The sequence below is a fragment of the Monodelphis domestica genome, chromosome 1 (genome assembly GCF_027887165.1).
Source record: "Monodelphis domestica isolate mMonDom1 chromosome 1, mMonDom1.pri, whole genome shotgun sequence".
Taxonomy (NCBI): Eukaryota; Metazoa; Chordata; class Mammalia; order Didelphimorphia; family Didelphidae; genus Monodelphis; species Monodelphis domestica.
The window spans coordinates 631,986,634-632,006,585 of NC_077227.1; the positions used below are offsets into that span (position 1 = coordinate 631,986,634).

Below are 19,952 nucleotides of genomic sequence, written 5' to 3' on the forward strand. Positions count from 1 at the left end.
CAAAGGAGAAATCCAACAATAAGACAGAGCTGTGAGACCCTCCTGTTCAATTCAACTTAAAAGGTATGCAGAGAAGGTTGAATTCTCAAGTTTAAGGAAAAGAAAAGAGCCCATTCCCCACCCACTGGGCTCTCAATGGGATCTCAGGGTGAGGGGTTCCAACCAGAACAGAGTGCCTTGCTACCACACTATGCACAGGTCAGGGCTCTGACCTCAGCTGGCAAGGAGAAAAGCAGAAAAGAGGGCAGACTGGTCACAGCCTTCAGCCATCACACCTCTATCTTAGGCCTCAGGGCACATTCTGTTCTGCAGATCAACTCAACTAGCTTAATCCAGTTTATCAATAGTGCAGAGAAGAAGCTTCTAGAGGACAGAAACACTCAAATTCACAGAGCTAGCAAATGATCAGAAGAACAAGTGTACAATATAAACAGAAAGTCAAACTTGAGAACAAGACAGAGCCACAGGTCTCTCCTACACCATTCAACCTGATAAAGTTAATAAATAACTATTTATTATATAGCTAAAGTAGAATGCTCGGTTATAAGGGAAGCCCCTCCCCAACCTACTGCACTAAGACCCACAGTAGGAATCCAGCTGATGGGGATCCCAAGGCAAGGGTGCAATGCCAACAGAGTATCTTGGTACCACCACGGGAAGCTCAGGGCTCTAACATGGCAGCTGGCAGGGAGGCAACTGGCAGAAAGGAATAGAGAGAAGGAACGAGGGTAACAACCTTCAGTCTATATATTTTCACTTCACCGTTAGCCTCTGAGGACAGCTGGAGAAGATTTTACCTCAGGGCACATTAATACAGGAGATCAGCTTCAAAAAACAATTAAGAGAGGTTGAAGAAAATTGGGAAAAGAACTTAAAAAGCAAAACAGGTCATCTGAAAACAGAGGCACATGAACTAAAACAAGAAAATCCAGTCTAAAAAGTCAGAATTGACCAGCTCGAAAATGAGGCAAAGAAAGTAAAAGATAAAAAATATGACCTACAAAAAAAAAATAGATCAAAAGGAAAAGAAGGATCAAAAAAGTCAGGGATGAAATTGTCTTTAAAAATTTGAATCTAACAATTAGAAATGAAGGACTTCACAAGGCAGCAAGAATCTATGAAGACAAAATCAAAATAATGAAAAAGTTAAGGAAAATATGAAATACTTCACGGATAAAACAATGGACCTGGAAAATAGATCCAAGAGATATTTAAGAATTATTGGACTGCCAGAAAATCATGACCAAAAAAAAAAAAAAACCCTGAACATCATTCTACAGGAAATTATCCAAGAAAACTGCCATGATATTCCTGAATAAGAAGGTAAAGCAAAGACTGAAAGAATCCACAGATCACCTCCTGCATTAAATTCCTAACTGACAATGCCCAGGAAAGTTATAGCCTAAATACGGAGAACTCAAGAGAATCACAAAAAGGTTAGATTAAGAAGGAAAAAAAAATTTAAAGGGATTCAGTAAGGACAAATGATAAAATGGGGTAAATATATGTTTCATAAAGAAGTACATGGGTCTGGGGGTAAGGGAATACAAATACAAGAGAAGGGAGAGATTGGTGACAGGAAATACTTAAATCTTACACTCATTGGAATCAGCTCAGAGAGGGAAGAACAGTCAGATCAACTAGGGCAGAAAATTGTATCATGCCCTATAGAGAAGTAGAAAGGTAATAAACAGGCTGGTGGAGAGGGGAGCAATACAAGGGAAGGAGAGACTGGGGGTTGTTTAAAAGGCATTATAGTAAGAGGGGAATAATAAGAAGAGAGGGAGTGGGAGGGAGAATAACATTAGGGAGGGGAAAGGGGGGAGACTGACTAAAAGTAAAAAGTTGGAGGGGAGGGTAAGAGGAATAAAAGGTAGAATTAATGGAAGAAATCTAAATGGAGGGTAATACACAGACAGTAAGCATAACTGTGCATGTGAATGGGATGAACTCATCCATAAAAAGGAAGCGGATACCAGAATGAATTAAAAACCAGAACCCTATCATACACTGTCTACAAGAAACAAACTTGAGGCAAGTAGACATACACAAGGTAAAGGTAAAAGGGTGGAGCAGAATTTACTGGGCTTTAACTGAGACAAAGAAGACAGGAATAGAAATTATGATCTCAGACAAAGCTAAAGTAAAAACAGATTTGATTAAAAGATAATGAAGGTAATTACATTTTGATGAAAGGCAGTTTAAATAATGAAGAAATATCAGTACTCAACATATATGCTCCATATGGCATAGCATGCAGATTTCTAAAGGAGAAACTAAAGGAGCTTGAGGAAATGAATAGTAAAACCATACTAGTGAGGGACCTCAACCTTCCCTTTTCAGAACTAGATAAATCAAACCAAAAAATAAAAAGGAAAGAAGTTAAGGGAAATGAATGAAATGTTAGAAAAATTAGAGCTAATAGATATCTGGAGAAAAATAGTGATAAAAAGGAATATACCTTCATTTCAGTAGCACATTGCACATATACAAAGATTACAATGTACTAGGACATAAAAACATTGCAAACAAATGTAGGAAAACAGAAATAATAAATGCAATTTTCAGAACATAATGCAATAAAAATCATAATCAACAATGGCCTATGGAAAGGCAAATTTAAAATTAATTAAAAACTAATCTAATTCTTCAAAACTGGTTGGAGGGTGGGACAGCTGGGTGGCTCAGTGGATTGAGAGCCAGGTCGAGAGACTGGAGGTCCTAGGTTCAACTAGCCTCAGACACTTCCTAGTTGTGTGACCCTGGGCAAGTCACTTAACCACCATTGCCTAGCCCTTACCACTCTTCTGCCTTGGAGCCAATACACAGTATTGACTCCAAAATGGAAGGCATGGTTTTAAAAATAAAAAGAACAAATCAAAGAAATAATTACTAATTTCATTGAAGAGAATGACAATGAGGATACAATATATCCAAATCTATGGGAGACAGCCAAAACAGTACTCAGAGATAAATTTATATCCCTGAGTGCATATATCAACAAATGAGAGAGGGAAAAGATCAATGAATTGGGCATGCAATTTAAAAAATAAGAAAGAGAACAAATTAAAAATCCCCAGATTAAAACTAAATTAGAAATCCTTAAAAATCAAAGGAGAATTTAATAAAACTGAAAGTAAAAGAACTATTGAATTAATAAATAAGACAAGGAGCTGGTACTTTGAAAAAAAACAAATAAAATAAAGTACTGGTTAATCTAGTAAAAAAAAAGAAGGAAGAAAATAAAATTTAAAATATCAAAGATGAAAAGGGTGACCTCACCTCTAATTAAAAGGAAATTGAGGTAACTATTAAGAACTATTTTGCCCATTTATATGACAATAAATGTGACAATCTAGGTGAAATAGGAAAATATTTTACAAAACACAAACTGCCTAGATTAACAAAAGAGCAAATGGAATACTTAAATAATTCTATCTCAGAAAAAAAAAACAAGCCATCAAGAAACTACCTAGGAAAAAATCCCCAGGGCCTGATGGATTCACAAGTGAATTCTATGAAACATTTAAAGAATAACTAATCTGAATACAATATAAACTATTTGACAAAATAAGCAAAGCAGTTTTACCAAATTTCTTTTATGACACAAATATGATAATGATTAATAAATACTACAGACCAATCTCCGTAATGAACATATTCAAAAATCTTAAATAAAATACAAACAAAAAGAATACTGCAAGTTATCACAATGATTATACACTATGACCAGGTAGGATTTATATGAGGAAAGCAAGGATGTTTTAATATTAGGAAAACCATCCACATAATAGATGATATCAATAACAAAACCAACAGAAATCATGATTATCTCAATAGATGCAGAAAAAGCCTTTGACAAAATGTAACACCAATTCCTATTGAAAAAACTAGAAAGTATAGGAATAGATGGGCCTTTCCTCAAAATAATAAACAGTATATATTAGAAGCTGTGAGATTTAAAATGGTTGAGGTCTTAAACTGTAGTGATTTAAAATAGTGGAAGATATAAACTGTGATAGATATAAGAGAGGGTGAGTAAATTTGACCGCAGAAATATGTTTCACTACAGTGTCTTGGGTTTTTAAATCAAATATAAGGTGGCCGCCAGGGAAATATTCCCAATTATTCAAATACCCAAGTCAACTGGGTTTTATAGAGATTTTAATTAACAATACAATGAGTAATCAAAGAAAGAGAGAGAGAGAGTAAAAAAGGAATAAGTATGAAGGGCCTCAAGCCAATATGGCCTAGACCTGAGTCTTAAAAGAGAAATCAGTCAGTTTTTTAACACTCACCACAAAGGTCTGACTAAACAAGGATTCTAGTAACACCAGGCCAGTTCCATCTCAGCTGGCTTCACCAGAGAGCCTTCCAGCCAGAGACTGTTCCAAAGGGCCTCTCTCCAGAGCCTCCAGAGGGACAGAGTCCCCTTAGAGGAGCTCCAGGGAGACCTCCTTAGAGATTGTCCTCCAAGAGTTTCCCTTCTCCAGAGCCTCTCTCAAGAGATTCTTCCCAAGAGATCCTCCAAAAGGAATTCTCCAAAAGGATATATATCTCCTCAAGAGATTCTGCTTTTTCTTATATAGGGGTTTTTCTCCCATGTCACCTCCCCTAAGTCCCTACATCTACCAATCACCGTAGACGCTTTCCAAAGGACTGCCCATCTAAATTCCTGCTAAGTCGACCAAGATCCTCAGTAAGTCTGAACTAGTGAAAACACAGCTGAGTCAACTAATCTCATTAAGACCAAACTTGCCCGACCCTTTTAGGTACCTAGCATCTCATTGTATCAATTCTAAAAATAGGCCTAGCTCAACTTGCCCCATCATAAGCATGGATCCAAGTACTTTCTTTGTTTAGCAAGGAGTTTTTTTTCCTAAAGCAGTCTTAAGTAGGGGTGGAGTAGAGGTCCTCCCATTTCTGATCCTGGCGAGTTCTCACATCAAAATGGGAAATGTTTCTCAGTAGGGAATTTGTTCCAATTAAGAATTCCCTGATGGGGAAAATTTTAACATTCACAAGTCTGAGAGATTTCAAGATTTACAAAGCCTTCCTAATAAGATCAGGAATGAAGCAAGGATGCCCATTATCACTTCTATTATTTAATATTATACTAGAAATGCTAGCAGTAGTAATTAGAAAAGAAAAAGAAATTGAAGGGATTAAAATAGGCAATGAGGAGACTAACCTAACACTCTTTGAAGAGGATATGATGGTCTACTTAAAGAATCAGAGAAAATCAACTATAAAGCTAGTGGAAATAATCAACATCTTTAGCAAAGTTGTAGGACACAAAATAAACCCGCATAAATCATCAGCATTCCTATTTATTTCCAAAACATCTCAGCAGAAAGAGTAAGAAAGAGAAACACTATTTAAAATCACCCTAGACAATATAAAATATTTAGGAATCTATTTGCCAAGATAAACACAGGAATTATATGAACACAACTATAAAGCACTATACAATTAAAACTAGATCTAAATAATTAGAAGAAATATTAATTGCTCATCATGGGTTGGGTGAGCTAATGTAATAAAAATGACAATCCTACCCAAATTAATTTACTTATTCAGTGCCATTCATATCAAACTACCAAGAAACTTTTTTATAGAATTAGAAAAAATTTTAACAAAGTTTATTTGGAAAAACAAAATATCGAGGGAACTCATGAAAAAAAAAATGTGAAGGATGAGGGCCTAGCTGTACCAGATCTTAAACTGTACTATAAAGCAGTGGTCATCAAAATAAAATGATAATGGCTAAGATATAGAAGGATGGATCAAAGTAATAGACTTGGGGTAAATGACCTCAGTAAGACAGTGTATGATAAACACAAAGATCCTAGCTTTGGGGACAAGAACCCAATATTTGACAAAAACTGATGGGAAAATTGGAAAACAGTATGTGAGAGGTTAGGTTTAGATCAACATCTCACACCCTATACCAAGATAAATTCAGAATGGGCAAATGACTTAAATATAAAGAGGGAAATTATAAGTAAATTGTGTGAACATAAAATTATATACCTGTCAGATCTATGGGAAAGGAAAGAATTTAAGACCAAGCAAAAGATATATTACAGATATATTACAAAAGAATATTACAAAATATAAAATTAATAATTTTGATTACATTAAATTAAAAAGGGTTTGTACAAACAAAACCAATGCAACCAAAATTAGAAGGGAAGCAACAAATTGAGAAAAAAATTTTACAACTTCTGACAAAGGTTTTATTTCTCAAGTTTATAAGGAACTAAACCAATTGTACTAAAAAATCAAGCCATTCTCCAACTGACAAATGTTCAAGGGACATGAATAGGCAGTATTCAGGTAAAGAAATCAAAATTATCAATAAGCACATGAAATAATATTCTAAATTTCCCATAATTAGAGAAATACAAATCAAAACAATGCTGAGGTACAACCTCATACCTAACAGACTGGCCAATATAACAGTAAAGGAAAATAATAAATATTCGAGAAATTGTGGCAAAATTGGGACACTAATGTATTGCTGGTGGAGTGGTGAACTGATCCAACCATTCTGGAAGGAAATTTGGAACTATGCTCAAGGGGCTTTAAAAGAATGTATACCCTTTGGTCCTGCCATACCACTGCTGGGTTTGTATCCAAAAGAGGTAATAAGGAAAAATACTTGTACAAAAATATTGTAGCCATGCTTTTATAGTGGCAAAAAATTGGAAAAAAGGGGGGGGGGTCCCTCAATTGGGGAATGGCTGAACAAATTGGGGTAGCTGATGGTAATGGAGTACTATTGTGCTGAAAGAAATGATGAACTGAAAGAATTCCATGTGAACTGGGAAGACCTCCAGGAATTGGTACAGAGTGAAATGAACAGAACCAGGAGAACATTGTACAGAAATTGAAACATGGTGGCACAATCAAATGCAATAAACTTCTTTACTAGTAGCAATGAAATGATCTAGGACAATCTTGAGGGACTCATGAGAAAGAAAGTTATCCACATCCAGAGAAAGAACTGTGGAAGTATAAACCCAGAAGAAAAACGTATGACTGATTACAGGGTTCAATGGGGATATGATTCAGGATTTTAGCTTTAAATGATCACACTACTGCAAATATTAATAATATGGAAATGGGTTTTTAACAATGATACATGTATAATCCAGTGGCATTGCTTGTCAGCTCCAGAAGTGGGGAGGGAAGAGGGGATGGAAAGAACATGAATCATGTAACTATGGAAAAATATTCTAAATTAATTAAAGAAAGAAAAGGAAAAAAGAAAAAAATTTAAATGAATTTTATAAATTATTTGTACACATAATTTATGGAAAGCTCACATTTATTTGACAAAAACTTTTTTCCCCAAGATCATCATTCCAAGCAAAGAACACAAAGGAATTTTAAATGAAATATAAAAATTCTTTAGGGCATGAAGTTATGCACATTACTTAACAAAAAATGTCATATAGTTTAAACTACTCTTTCAAAAGGAATTTATTTCATTACCATTCTAAATTGAAGAAATCCAGAGATAATAATAAATCCTCTAAATAAGTAAAACAGAATTAGAAACTTAGGTTTATTTTAACTAGGTTTGCAAATAACATGCAAAAATTATTGTTCTAAAATTATATTTGTAAAGTTAACTATTCCTTTCTACATTCTTTTTATCACAGCAATAAAGCACTAGATTCTACTGCAGTATGAATAAAATGCAGCACTAATGCTGAGTCTACTTTCAATTTTAATGAAAATGTTTCATTTTTATAGACTTCAAGACCCAATACTATTCTCTCAGACTCTGAATCTATATTCATTTGTGTAGATGTACTAAAGACTAATAGAGTGTAATTTTTAAATTAATGATTTTTAATAACTTTAGTCAGTGAATACTCATAAACTGGTTTTATTGGGAGGCCCAATATTTATTTTTTTTAACTTCCTGCCAAGCACTTATTAGAATACAATTTTTGAAGTTCAGTTTATGTAGGGCAAAGAAGTGGTTCCTAATATTTCATGTCAGCAGCTGAGCCCTTTGGTTAAAAACAGCAATTCATTCCATTTTGGGTTAGGAAAATATACTCAGTTTAAAAATTGTAGGAAAGTTTGTACTTTTTAAATATTAAGATATGCTGATCCAAACTCAGTGGATTGAGAGCCAGGCCTAGAGATGGGAAGTCCTGGGTTCAAATCTGGCCTCAGAAACTTCCCAGCTCTGTAACCCTGGGCAAGTCACTTGACCCCCATTGCCTAGCCCTTACCACCATTCTGTCTCGGAGCCAATATACAGTACTGACTCCAAAACAGAAGGTAAGGGTTTAAAAAAAAAAAAAGATATGCTGACCCAAGGGAAGAGTTAGTGCCATTTTAAAAAATGAATATATAAATTATGTAATAGTTATACAATTTGAATGAAATATTAAAATCATTTTCAGTTCCTCAGGAGAAAAAGAAATTGGTAAAAGTTTTAAGGTGAATTAATTTGAAGGGGGGAAACTTCCTAATAGTTAAAATAATTTTGAAATGGTAAAGTCTGCCAAGGGAGGTAAAGCCTCATCAGCAATCTTGCAAGTGAAAGGCAGATGCCCAAGTCCTTGAGGACATGATTTTCGGTCTGTGACAAGATGGTCACCAAAGTCCTTTCAATTCAGATTATGTGATTCTTTTCTGTTGTTGGAATTTCTCTGTGAAGATTCCTTCATAAAACTTCAGAATACAAAGGATATAAGTTTAAAACAACAGAGAATACTTGATAGTAATTTCTTACTTTCTCAGCTTTCCCTATTATATTATTTTCAAGAGAAAGGGTCAAAGGCAAAAACCATGCCACAGTTGTGCAAAGTCAGAGAACATCTATTAAATTTAAAAGGCAAAGTTCAAATGAGAAAAATATTTGTTCCACTGAAATCAATTTGACTTTGGCTCTTGACTTCAAACTTGGTTCTGTTTTCTTAAAAATACACTCTTAATATGGTAAGCATAAACCATAGATAAGCTTGATCACTTTTCAGGCATAACAGCTTCTCATAAAGTTGAAAGATTTCTAGGAAAACAATCTCTGAGAGTCATTTGGTTACTTGATTTCTTGTGTAGTTTGATCTTAGAATGGTTTAGTATGACAATGGAACTTAGTATGGCAAATAACATTCTTTACTGTCATCAAAACAGAAGGCCTTACCTTAAAGTGCATTCTATTTCGGGATGTGTAGAGAAAACTCGGAAAGTGTATTTATCAACTAATAAGGAAAAACTATCTCCTGGATTCAACCAATGCCATTTATTTGTCTCCAATGGCAATAGCTGGCTCTTTTCAGAAGACTGATGAAAACAAGGATTTATATGGGTCTGTCAAACAAAAAAAATAACAATAAAAAGTATGCTATACCGTGGCAAAATACATACATCCTTGGTTACTAGGGCTGTAACTGGTTTTTGCCAATTAACTAGCTATGTTCAAGGAATAACTTGAATGCTACCTTCTAAAAGATAATTTTCCTGATCCCACAAGTAGCTAGTATTTCCTCTCCAAAATTACTCTGATTATAAAATATATTTTATATTTTTACCTGTGGACACATGACTTCTCATTAATAAAATGCTCCTTATGGTCAGAGACTGCTTTGTTTTTGTCACATATCCCCAGTGACTAGCATTGTACTTGATGTATAGGAGATACTTATATTTACTAAATGTTTATTGAATTGAAAAAATAAAATAAAAATGCTATATGCTATAATTTCCTTAGACCCAATTATCACTCCTTAGAAATATAAAAAATTAAAATAATATGAACAAAAACATAACAACTCAAGCAGTGTATAATTTAGCTATAAACCCAGTCCTAAATATAAAATATTTAACTTTTGTAATTATTTTATTTTTAATTAATTTCTTACTTTAAATTTATTTTAATTTAAAATTAATTTTAATAATTAAAAAATAAAAATGTAAAAAACTGTCAAATATAATCATATTGACCATATCATCATATGGTCAAGTTCTCCAGTACTTCCTGTTACAAACAAAACAGTGGTTGCCTTAAACTATGACCGCGAAAATATGGTTTCAAGACTTTGAATTGCCAAAACTGTAAAGATAATTTTTAGTGTCTTGATTTTATATTAAAAATAAAGTGGTCGCTATGGGAAAAATTCCCAAATATGAAATAACCAAGTCAGCAGGGTTTTATGGAGATTTTAATTAATACAAATGAAGGAATTAAGAAAAGAAGAGAGACAAAGTAAGAGGGAATAGTAGGACAAGGCCTAGGCCAGCCTAGGCTTAAGCCTTAAGAGAGACCAGTCAGTCTTTAATTCACTCACCACAAGATCTTTCCAAACAAAACTCTAATGTTCAGAGATCCAGCTACTCCAACTAATCTGAGCTCCAACTCAGCTAACAAAGCTGAATTTTTTTCAGCCACCGAGAGACCAGCCTCCAATTCAGCTCCAAAGCTGAATTCCCTCAGAGGCCTAAACCTCTTTCTTTTAAAGAAAATTTTCTCCTATGTCACCTCCCCTAGGTTTTCACATCTACCAATCACAGTAGACGTTTTCACAGGACTGAGCATTCTTAATTCACACCTGAGTAGACTAAAACTTTTGAGTAATTAACATCTGAGTAGACTAATCTTGTCCTTTGCAAGTTGCCCGATTAATTTGATCTTCATAGGTACATAGCACCCCTTTGTATTAGATCTAAAAATAGACCTAGCTCAAGGGTTCTTGCTTCACTTTAAGTATGGGTTGAGTAATTTTCATTGTTCAGTAAGGAGTTTACAACTTTATCTTCCCATAAAGTATGCCTAAGTATGGGTGGAGTAATGTTAGAAGTCCCCACATTCCTGATCAAAAATGGGTTTAGCTTAATCAAATCTTCTTAAGTAGAGTCTGAGAATTTTTAAGATTCACAAGTCTGAGAAATTTTAAGATTCACATTCCTTTGTCACAAAAAATTTCAAGAAACTAAAGAATCAAGGCCTGAGTGATTCAGTGAATAAAGGTATAATTCTAGACAACTTTCTGGTTCATCTTGAATTGGGTCGTCATGAAATAACTTACCTTTTAAAAAAGTAAATTCTAAAAACATGATCATATTTATATTTTAAATGCAAGTATAAAAATGTTACGAAGTCTTAAATAAGTAACTTGAAGATTATGGTATGGATGGTTAGAGTTGGGGTTCCTTACTACTTTATAATTCTATATCTACTACTTTGCATTTTCTATGCCACTAAGTTCTTCTATTAATATACATTTAAGTTCATCAGATAGTTTATAGACCTGTTAAAAGTCACTTTGCCATTTTAATATGCCAATATATTAAATACCTAAAATTGGTTATTATCTTTTTTCAAAATGTTTTAATTCTAAGCTTAACATATATCAAATAAGATATTTCTATAAACAAAGTAGAACAAAAAAGAGTGCTGTCCACAAAAATATGAATCTCTGTTAAATACAGGTTGCTTAACTTTTTAAATATATAACAAATTTAATACATTATCTTCAAAGTTGACTCACATTTATAAAAATGGACTTGAATCCAGGACTTCAATCCCCAGAAGTCCTTGCTCCACTTCCCCAGAATGCTTTGTAATATCACTGAATTCTCACCTGGGCCAAGATCGAGAAGGGGTATTTAACCTGATTGGAAAGGCTTTTGCAGGTCTTTCATGTTTCCGCCTGCAAGCAGACATGGCTCTTTTCACAATGTAGGTGAGGTTGTCTAGGTCCCTGGGCCTAGATACGTGTTTTCTTATCCTGCATTTTCTTTAATCCTTAATCTTCAATAAACCTCTAAAAATATAATACTCCTTGCAGAGAGAAACTAATTTCTTCCTGCCTCAGGTTCCCCAAAATTTTAATCTTTACAATTATGGCGACCACTAGATTGGATGAGAACTTCTCAAATTTTTTAGCCTAGAATTTTTTTTTTTTAAGCCATGTTTCTCTGGTCAAGGTTTTTTTACCCTCGCAAAGCTGCTGCTCGTTCCAGCCATTAGATAGCTCACAGGCTCCCAGCTCCCGGCCCTGCATGCCTGTGATCTCTGGCCTGCAGACATCCGCTCCTGTCTGCTAAATTCTGCATGCCTGTTTCTCCTGCTGCTGCTCCTGACCTCTCTCCATCCTCACCTTGTGCTCTGGCTCACAGCCCTGCGTTCCTGCCCCGGCCCACCCCAGTGGTCTCTTTCCCATCTGGCCCAGCCGATCCCAGTCCAGCAAAACTGGCCTCCGACCCAGATGGCTCATCACCCCAGCCCCAGAACCGAGGCTGCTGGTAGCAGATCCAGTTTCTTCAGGATCAAAAACCAGCTGGTAAAAAACGGGGATATTGACCACGTGGGCAGATCATAGGAGGAGAGAGAGAAAAGGGAGAGGAGAAGAAACAGACTTTTCCAAACAGGATCTTAAAAGCAATGGGCTATTTAAAAGGATACCTTTTGACTGTTCTGGTAATTTTATTGACTTCACCTGTGTGTCAGGGAGAAGATTCAGCTAACTTTGGGAAGGCAACTGGGTGGCTCAGCGAACTGAGAGCCAGGCGATCCTGGTCCTGGGTTAAAATCTGGCCTCAGATACTTCCCAGCTGTGGTGTGGGCCCTAGATGGGTCCCTTATCCCCCACTGCTTAGCCCTTACCACTCTGCCTTCCAACAAAAGACATTTAAATGGATAATTAATAATAAAAAAACACACCTAAGGAACTTAAGGACTAGAGGCTATATTCTAAGGCATTTCAGATTCCAATGGTTTATTAAAAAAAAAAAATCTCTGTATTCTATTGCATTTTACTGTTTGCTTGGTTTAAGATATAACTTTGTGATTTTAAATTCATATATTACTGGATTCAATATTATTCTGTTATACTGTTCATTTAATGTACTGAGTTTTAAAATTCTGTTGCTTTTCCCCTATAACCATATATTGAAAAAATATCATTGTAATTAAGCCCATGTATGAAAAAACAGTCTTTCTATTTTGCCTTTGTAAATTGTCACAGAGGATATATGGACTTCATCAGAACTGGTTACAATTGCTATAACAACCTTTGGAAATTTTAATGTGCTAAATATCTCAACTGATTTTAAGGGTTTTTTAAATATGATTTTTGGAATTTTTTAAACAATCTCTGGTTATTTTTGCCTGCCCCTAACACAAGATGTAAGGCCAATTCTAGCTGAAGTGAAATACATTTTATAACCCCCAACCTTCCTGCATTTCTAAATATGTGAATGGAAGTTGGGGCAATTAATCTCAGGGCATTTGTACCCCTAAAAAAGCCTCCAAAAAGGAGCACCTCTCATTTATACTCTTCAGCTCACTATTTTACTTCCACCAGAATGATATATAGATTTCTTGATTCTGTTCTTAACCCAAGATGAGTTTTACTTTGTTTAAAAATATGTTTATTACCAAGGTTGAAAGATTTTCTATGATTGTAAAAACTTGTGACAAATATCCATCAATTCATAGTTTTGATATATGTTTATTTGCTATTGTAATTAATTGGGCTATTGAGAATTTTGGGGATATTGATATCTACATATTTGTACTACTGTTCTTTAAAAGTGAAAAATGTTACCTTGCTCAATTCATTTGCCTTATACTCACAGTGGAACATGGCCAGTCATGAAGAGGAAATGGATCTCATTTTTGGTGAGAAAGCCTTGTATTCTTTATTTTCTTAGCTGACACAGAGTGTCAATGATTATAAGCTATATTTTTGAATTTTTTAAGACTTTTATTATAATATTTTTCTTGAATGTACAATATTCTTTTTCAGGTTTTTTATATATTTTCTCTACTTTTTTTATATTTGAAGCACATCACCAGCATTAAGATTTTCTTTAACTTTTTGACTTTTCAGTACTATAAGTTTAAAATATATTTGCTAATGCATATCCCAAAAGCTAGAGACTATAAAAACGATGCCACTAATTATTTAAAAAATTATGGGACTTTGCTTAATGATTCTGTCTGATTCCAGGACAAGATATACACAACAGAGCCATGGCACAGGGCCAGAGAAAACCCAATCCAGGATGGATTGATGCACTTCTAGGCCAATACAAAGGTCTTGAACCTAGTGTGAAGACTCGAGGTTACTGTGTTTAACATGCTAGATATAGGGTTTCCTTGTGTCCACACTCACTCTGAAAATACTCACAGATGAGTATCCCCAAAACCTTGGCTTATATAATCTGGTCCCCTTTTCTGTCTTTCATAGTGTGGTAACTTTCTGTGGTCCCGGCTACTGACTGGGTAAATGCATCATTGCTTAGATCATTTTGATTGGGCCCTGCCTCAAGGACCTGTTATAGATTTATTTTTCTTTTTACTTGGAATTTTTACACATAAGACTTTGATAGCCTATATTTTTATCCAGTATTTTTTAATGGGATTTTCCTGATGTCTTTTCAATTTCTTCTACCAATTGATTCATATACCTCATACCTCAGCCATGCATCCCTAAGTGATCCTGTATTTTTCAATCATCCTTTTAATGGGGGAATGTAAAAAATATCATTATTTAAATTTCAAAGTTTAAATTCCTTTTGAGAAGAATTTTAGGTAAAGAAAGATGCTACTTCCCTGAATCCAGAAACTGAACTGTTGGAGAAGACACCATGAAGAAGCCTCCAGACCACAAGCTGCACAAGAATGAACTTTGGGTGTGGTTGATTGAACATTTATTTGTATGTATACTTTCATGCCAGAAAGGGGACTGCCCCTAACTGGTTTTTTATCAATGTGTCCAGCAGTTATTGGTTTTGTTCTTCTCCTCATTCTCAAATTATTGTAATCTTTAAGTTGATTATGTTTTCATGATCCTTTTTGGGGAAACCTTTCCCAATAAGAGTCATGGGGGCATGTAAAAATGGACTTGATCCAGGACTTCAATCCCCAGAAGTCCTTGCTCCACTTCCCCAGAATGCTTTGCAATATCACTGAATTCTCACCTGGGCCGAGATCGAGAAGGGGTATTTAACCTGATTGGAAAGGCTTTTGCAGGTCTTTCCTGTTTCAGCTTGCAAGCAGATGTGGCTCTTTTCATAATGTAGGTGAGGGTGTCTAGGCCCCTGGGCCTAGACACGTGCTTTCTTATCCTGTATTTTCTTTAATCCTTAATCTTCAATAAACCTCTAAAAATATTCTTCCTGCCTCAGCTTTCCCCAAATTTTAATCTTTACGCATTTCTGTTTCCTACAAATCATTCTTCCACTGACTATGTTCATTTTTGTAGTACTTTAATGGTATTCATTTTTTTTTTCATTTTGGTAACCTTGGACTTTTTGTCTCCCTGAATTCCTCCTCCATAACAATCAAAGAAAGATAAATAAAACCCTAGTATGCATATTTAAGTTAAATAAATCTCCACTGGTCATGTCTGAAAATGTTGCATTCTGTGCCTTGAGTTTATTACCTTGCTGTCATCAGTACTGGAGATTCATTGATCATTGTATTGATCACTCCTTAGATGTTATAAGTTGTTGTTTTTTTTTCTCTATAAGCTGTTATCATTTTATAAATTGTTCTCTGGCTTTAGCTTACTTCATTACGCAACATCAGTTCATGCAAGTCTTTCCAACTTTTGTCAGAAACTCTATTTTGTGTTTTCTTGCATTTAAATGATATTCTAGTCTATTCACATACAATAATTTGTTCATCACTCCCCAACAGTTCTTTGTTGCAATAAATCTTACTGTAGGGAAGGTCAAATTAAATTAGCTAGAATAAGTTTAAAGTCAACCCAACCAATATGGTTTCATTATTTTCCTCAATTCTGTTCAGTACCATGTAACAATGAGTGAAAGATGGATGGTGGATATAATATCAGGTTAGGGTCTGGAAGGGCATGATCATCAATTGGATATGGAAGAAAGATTCAAGTGTGGAAGATAGGGTAAAGTTAAATATATCAAGAAATTAAGATTGGGAAAGAAGGAGAATATAGACAGAGCAGGGATAGAGAATGGAGGTCATAATCATGGATGATCAGTTGTCCTCCTCATTTCTCACCTAGTTGGGATTTCTCTGACTTCTCCAATATGTTCCGGGAAGCTCAATAATAGGAAAACTTCATCATCCTGCAAGGTCCCATCAGTTGGGGGGTGAAGAATTAAGACAAAATGGTAGATTAGGTACAGCCACCCAGCTGAACTCTCTCAACATTTCCCTCCAACCTACTTTAAAATAACACTTCAAATCAAATTTTGGAGTGACCGAGCCAACAAGAGCTCTGGGTGAGACATTTTTCTAACCTGAGAAAACTTAAGAAGTCGGCCTAAGACCTCTTTGACACTGGAATGGAAGCCTGTCTAAAACCCACAGATAGAGCCAACAGCAAATACAGCAGCAGTTTCAAGAGCTCTCAGCCAAGAGATGGTTAGGGGGTTGGAAAACTGATCAGAAATAGATCACAGGGTACCCTTTTCTGGCACTGGATATAGCTGATGCCTATTGGTAATTCTATTGTCCATACACAGTTCTGGGTTACAACTACAAAGCAAAAAGAAGGCACAGAAGGCCCTGGCCATAATTACAAAGCAAAGAGGAGCACTAGTACTGGTGGCTGCAGAGGACCAGTGGCCCTTACTGAGTAAAGACTGGAGCCAGGCCAGGAGAGTAGTAACCATTATTTCTCCCAGGATCATACCACCTTAGCATCATCAAAAATTTGCAGGACTCCAGAACTAGCACTAAAAAGAACAGCATAAAGCTTGAGAGAGTTGAGCAGAGTTCAACTTTAAAAAAGTGTTCGAAGACAAAAATAGACTTGAAAAATGAGCAAACAACAAATAAATAATCTGACCATGAAAAGTTACTATAGTGGCAGGGAAGACCAAGATATAAACTCAAAAGAAGACAACTATGTGAAAACAGCTACTCCAAAAAAAAAAAAAATCTCAAAGAAAAATACTAATTGGATCCAAACCCAACAAGAACTCCTGAAAGATTTAAAGAAAAAAAATGAGTGGTAGAGAAAAAATTGGGAAAATAAATGAAAGTAAGGCAAGAAAATCATGAAAAGAGAATTAACAGTTTGGAAAAAAGAGGCACAAAAAAGGGAAGAAAATAATAGCTCAACAAACAAAAATGGCTAATTGGAAAAAGAAGTATAAAAGCTCATTGAAGAAAACAATTTCTTAAAATTTAGAATTGGGGTAATGGAATCTAATGAATCCATGAGACTTCAAGGAACAGTAAAACAAAGTCAAAAGAAGAAAAAAAATAGAAGAAAATGTGAAATCTCGTTGGAAAAACAATTGACTTGAAAAATAGATCAAAGAGAGATAACTTGAGAATTAATTGGACTATCTGAAAAGCACAAAGAAAGAACCTAGATACCATATCCCAAAAAATTATTAAAATTGTCCTAATATCTTAAATTCAGAGAGTAAAATAGGAATGGAAAGAATATCAGTCATTTCCTAAAAGAAATCTCAAAATGAAAAATCCTAACAATATTACAGCCAAATTCCAGAGCTCCCAAGTAAAAGAGAAACTACCTCAAACAGCCAGAAAGAAACCAAGTCAAATATCACAGAGTGACAGTAAGGACTGTACAAGATTTAGCAGCTTCCACATGAAAGAAATAGAGAGCTTTTAATATATTCCAGAAGGCAAAAGAGCTAAAATTACAAGCAAGAATAACCTGTTCTGCAAAACTGAGCATAATCCTTCAGGGGGGGAAAGGATATTTCATAGAGTATAGGATTTTCAAGTATTCCTGGTGAAAAGCCCAATGCTGAATAGAAATTCTGACATTTAAGTAGCTAATTCAAGGGAAGCATAAAAATGTAAACTTTCATTAAACTGTTTATATTCCTATTTGGGAAGATGATACACATAACTCCTAAGAACTTTATATTGGGCATGGATGTGAATTGATTATGCTGGAATAATCTCCAAAAAATATAAAGGGATAAGAAAGAAGGATGCTCTGGGAGAAGTGGGAAGGGATAGTTAGAATGGGGAAAATTTTCTCTCATAAAAAACGTTCTCAAAGAATACCTATTGTAATAGAAGGGGAAATGGGGTAGGGGTAATACTTGAACATTACTTTCACAGTATCTGGTTCAAAGATAAACAAAATTTTATATACATATACACTCAGTTCTGAATAGATATGTAATTTACCTAATAAGGAAATAGGGGAATGGGATAAAAGAAAGGCAGGAGATGATGAGAGAACAGATTAAAGGGAGGCAATGGTAAAAAGCAAAATAAGACTTCTGAAGAAGGACAGAATAAAAGAAAAGAGAGAGAGAGAAGAAATAGAAGGGAAGAAAATGGAATGGAGAGAAATACACATTGAATAATCAAAACTATGAATATGAATGGGATAAGCTCACCCACAAAACAGAAGCAAAGAACAAAAAGGAACAAAATACAACAAAAATAGTGATGTTTAAATAAAGGGCTGTAGTAGAATCCAATATGCTTCAGTTGACATAAAAAATATAGAGGTAGGAATTACAATCTCGGGACAAATCAAAAGCAAAAATAGACCTAATTAAAAGAAATAATCAGGGAAACTTCATTATGCTAAAAGGTACCAAAAACACTGAAATAATATCAAAAACTTTTATAAGAAGTTTCTTTTATAAAGGCCTCATTTGACTTCCGGTTAAGATGGCGGCTTAGAGAAAGCTAAAGTTCAGATCTCCGGAAAACCCTTCCCGACCAATCTCAAAATATAAGCTCCTAAGGCGCCGAAATTCAAAACGATCAACAGCACAGACCCTGGGAACCCTCCTCCTGGACCTGGACCCGGTTCAAAAGGTACGGCTCCCCTTAAAAGCCAGAACCCGAGATCACTCGGACCTCAGGGGTAGGAGCGCAGAGTCCAAGGCTCCCGGAAGCCGCAGCCCGGCCGGGCTCAGAGAGCAGAGTCCTCCGAACCACAACCCTCAGGGCCTTCTACCCGAGTCCGGGTGAAAGTTACTGCCTGGGGCTTCCGCTAAAGAGAGCTGGTCGAAACAACAGCAACCCTCAGGGCGGGCAAAACAGCCTCACGGGCTGGATCCTGATATCCAAGTCTCAGTGAAAGTCCTTGCCCTCAGAGCTTGGGTTAGCTGCAGCCCATCCCCCCGCAGGCCGAGGAAACAGCCTCATGGCCAGCGATTCTGAAGGCAACTTCCGGAAAGCGAGCCGGGGGGAGAGTGTGGCCTCGTGGTCCGACCCTTCCATTCCAGTTCCAGTGAGGCATATTCAGTTTAACCTAGGGAAAGCTCATAGAAGGGACAATCTGCCCCGGACTAAAGCCTCTGAACACCAGACAGAGATAAGAAAAGCTAATCCTCCACATTCAGAGATGGCAGCAAACTCCACAGAAGCACAGAAGCCCCAAAATACCAAGAAAAATAAGAAGAAAGGGGCGACTTTGGACACATTCTATGGAGCCAAAATACAAAATACAGAGCAGATAGAAGAAGATATACAAGAAAATTCTCCAAAATCTTCCAAAGGAAATAGAAACTCTCCACAAACCCATGAAGAATTTGAATCAGAAATGACCAAAAAGATGGAAGCCCTCTGGGAGGAAAAGTGGGAAATAATGCAAAAGAAATTCACGCATCTACAAAACCAGTTTGACCAAACTGTAAAAGAAAACCAGGCTTTAAAGCAAGAACTAATAAAGCAAAGCCAAAACACCAAGAAATTAGAAGAGAACATAAAATATCTCACCGACAAGGTGATAGATCTGGAAAATAGAGGGAGAAGAGAAAATTTAAGAATAATTGGACTCCCAGAAAAGCCAGAAATAAACACCAAACTGGACATGGTGATACAAGATATAATCAAAGAAAATTGCCCAGAGATTCTAGAACAAGGGGGCAATACAGCCACTGACAGAGCTCACAGAACACCTTCTACACTAAACCCCCAAAAGACAACTCCCAGGAATGTAATTGCCAAATTCCAAAGCTATCAAACAAAAGAAAAAATCCTA

General features: G+C 35.6%; 1 protein-coding gene across 6 annotated transcripts in view; it reads right to left on the reverse strand.

Annotated features, from left to right (window-relative positions):
- APLF (aprataxin and PNKP like factor) overlaps positions 1-19,952 on the reverse strand; it is a 77,335-nt gene that overhangs the window by 40,113 nt on the left and 17,270 nt on the right. For 3 of the 6 annotated variants that reach the window (XM_007476722.3, XM_007476721.3, XM_056823549.1), the window contains exon 3: positions 9,173-9,339. The exons of the other annotated variants lie outside the window; for them this stretch is intronic. In XM_007476722.3, coding sequence (XP_007476784.1) covers positions 9,173-9,339 — 167 coding nt within the window. The remainder of the gene's footprint in view (positions 1-9,172; positions 9,340-19,952) is intronic. 6 annotated transcript variants of the gene reach the window in all.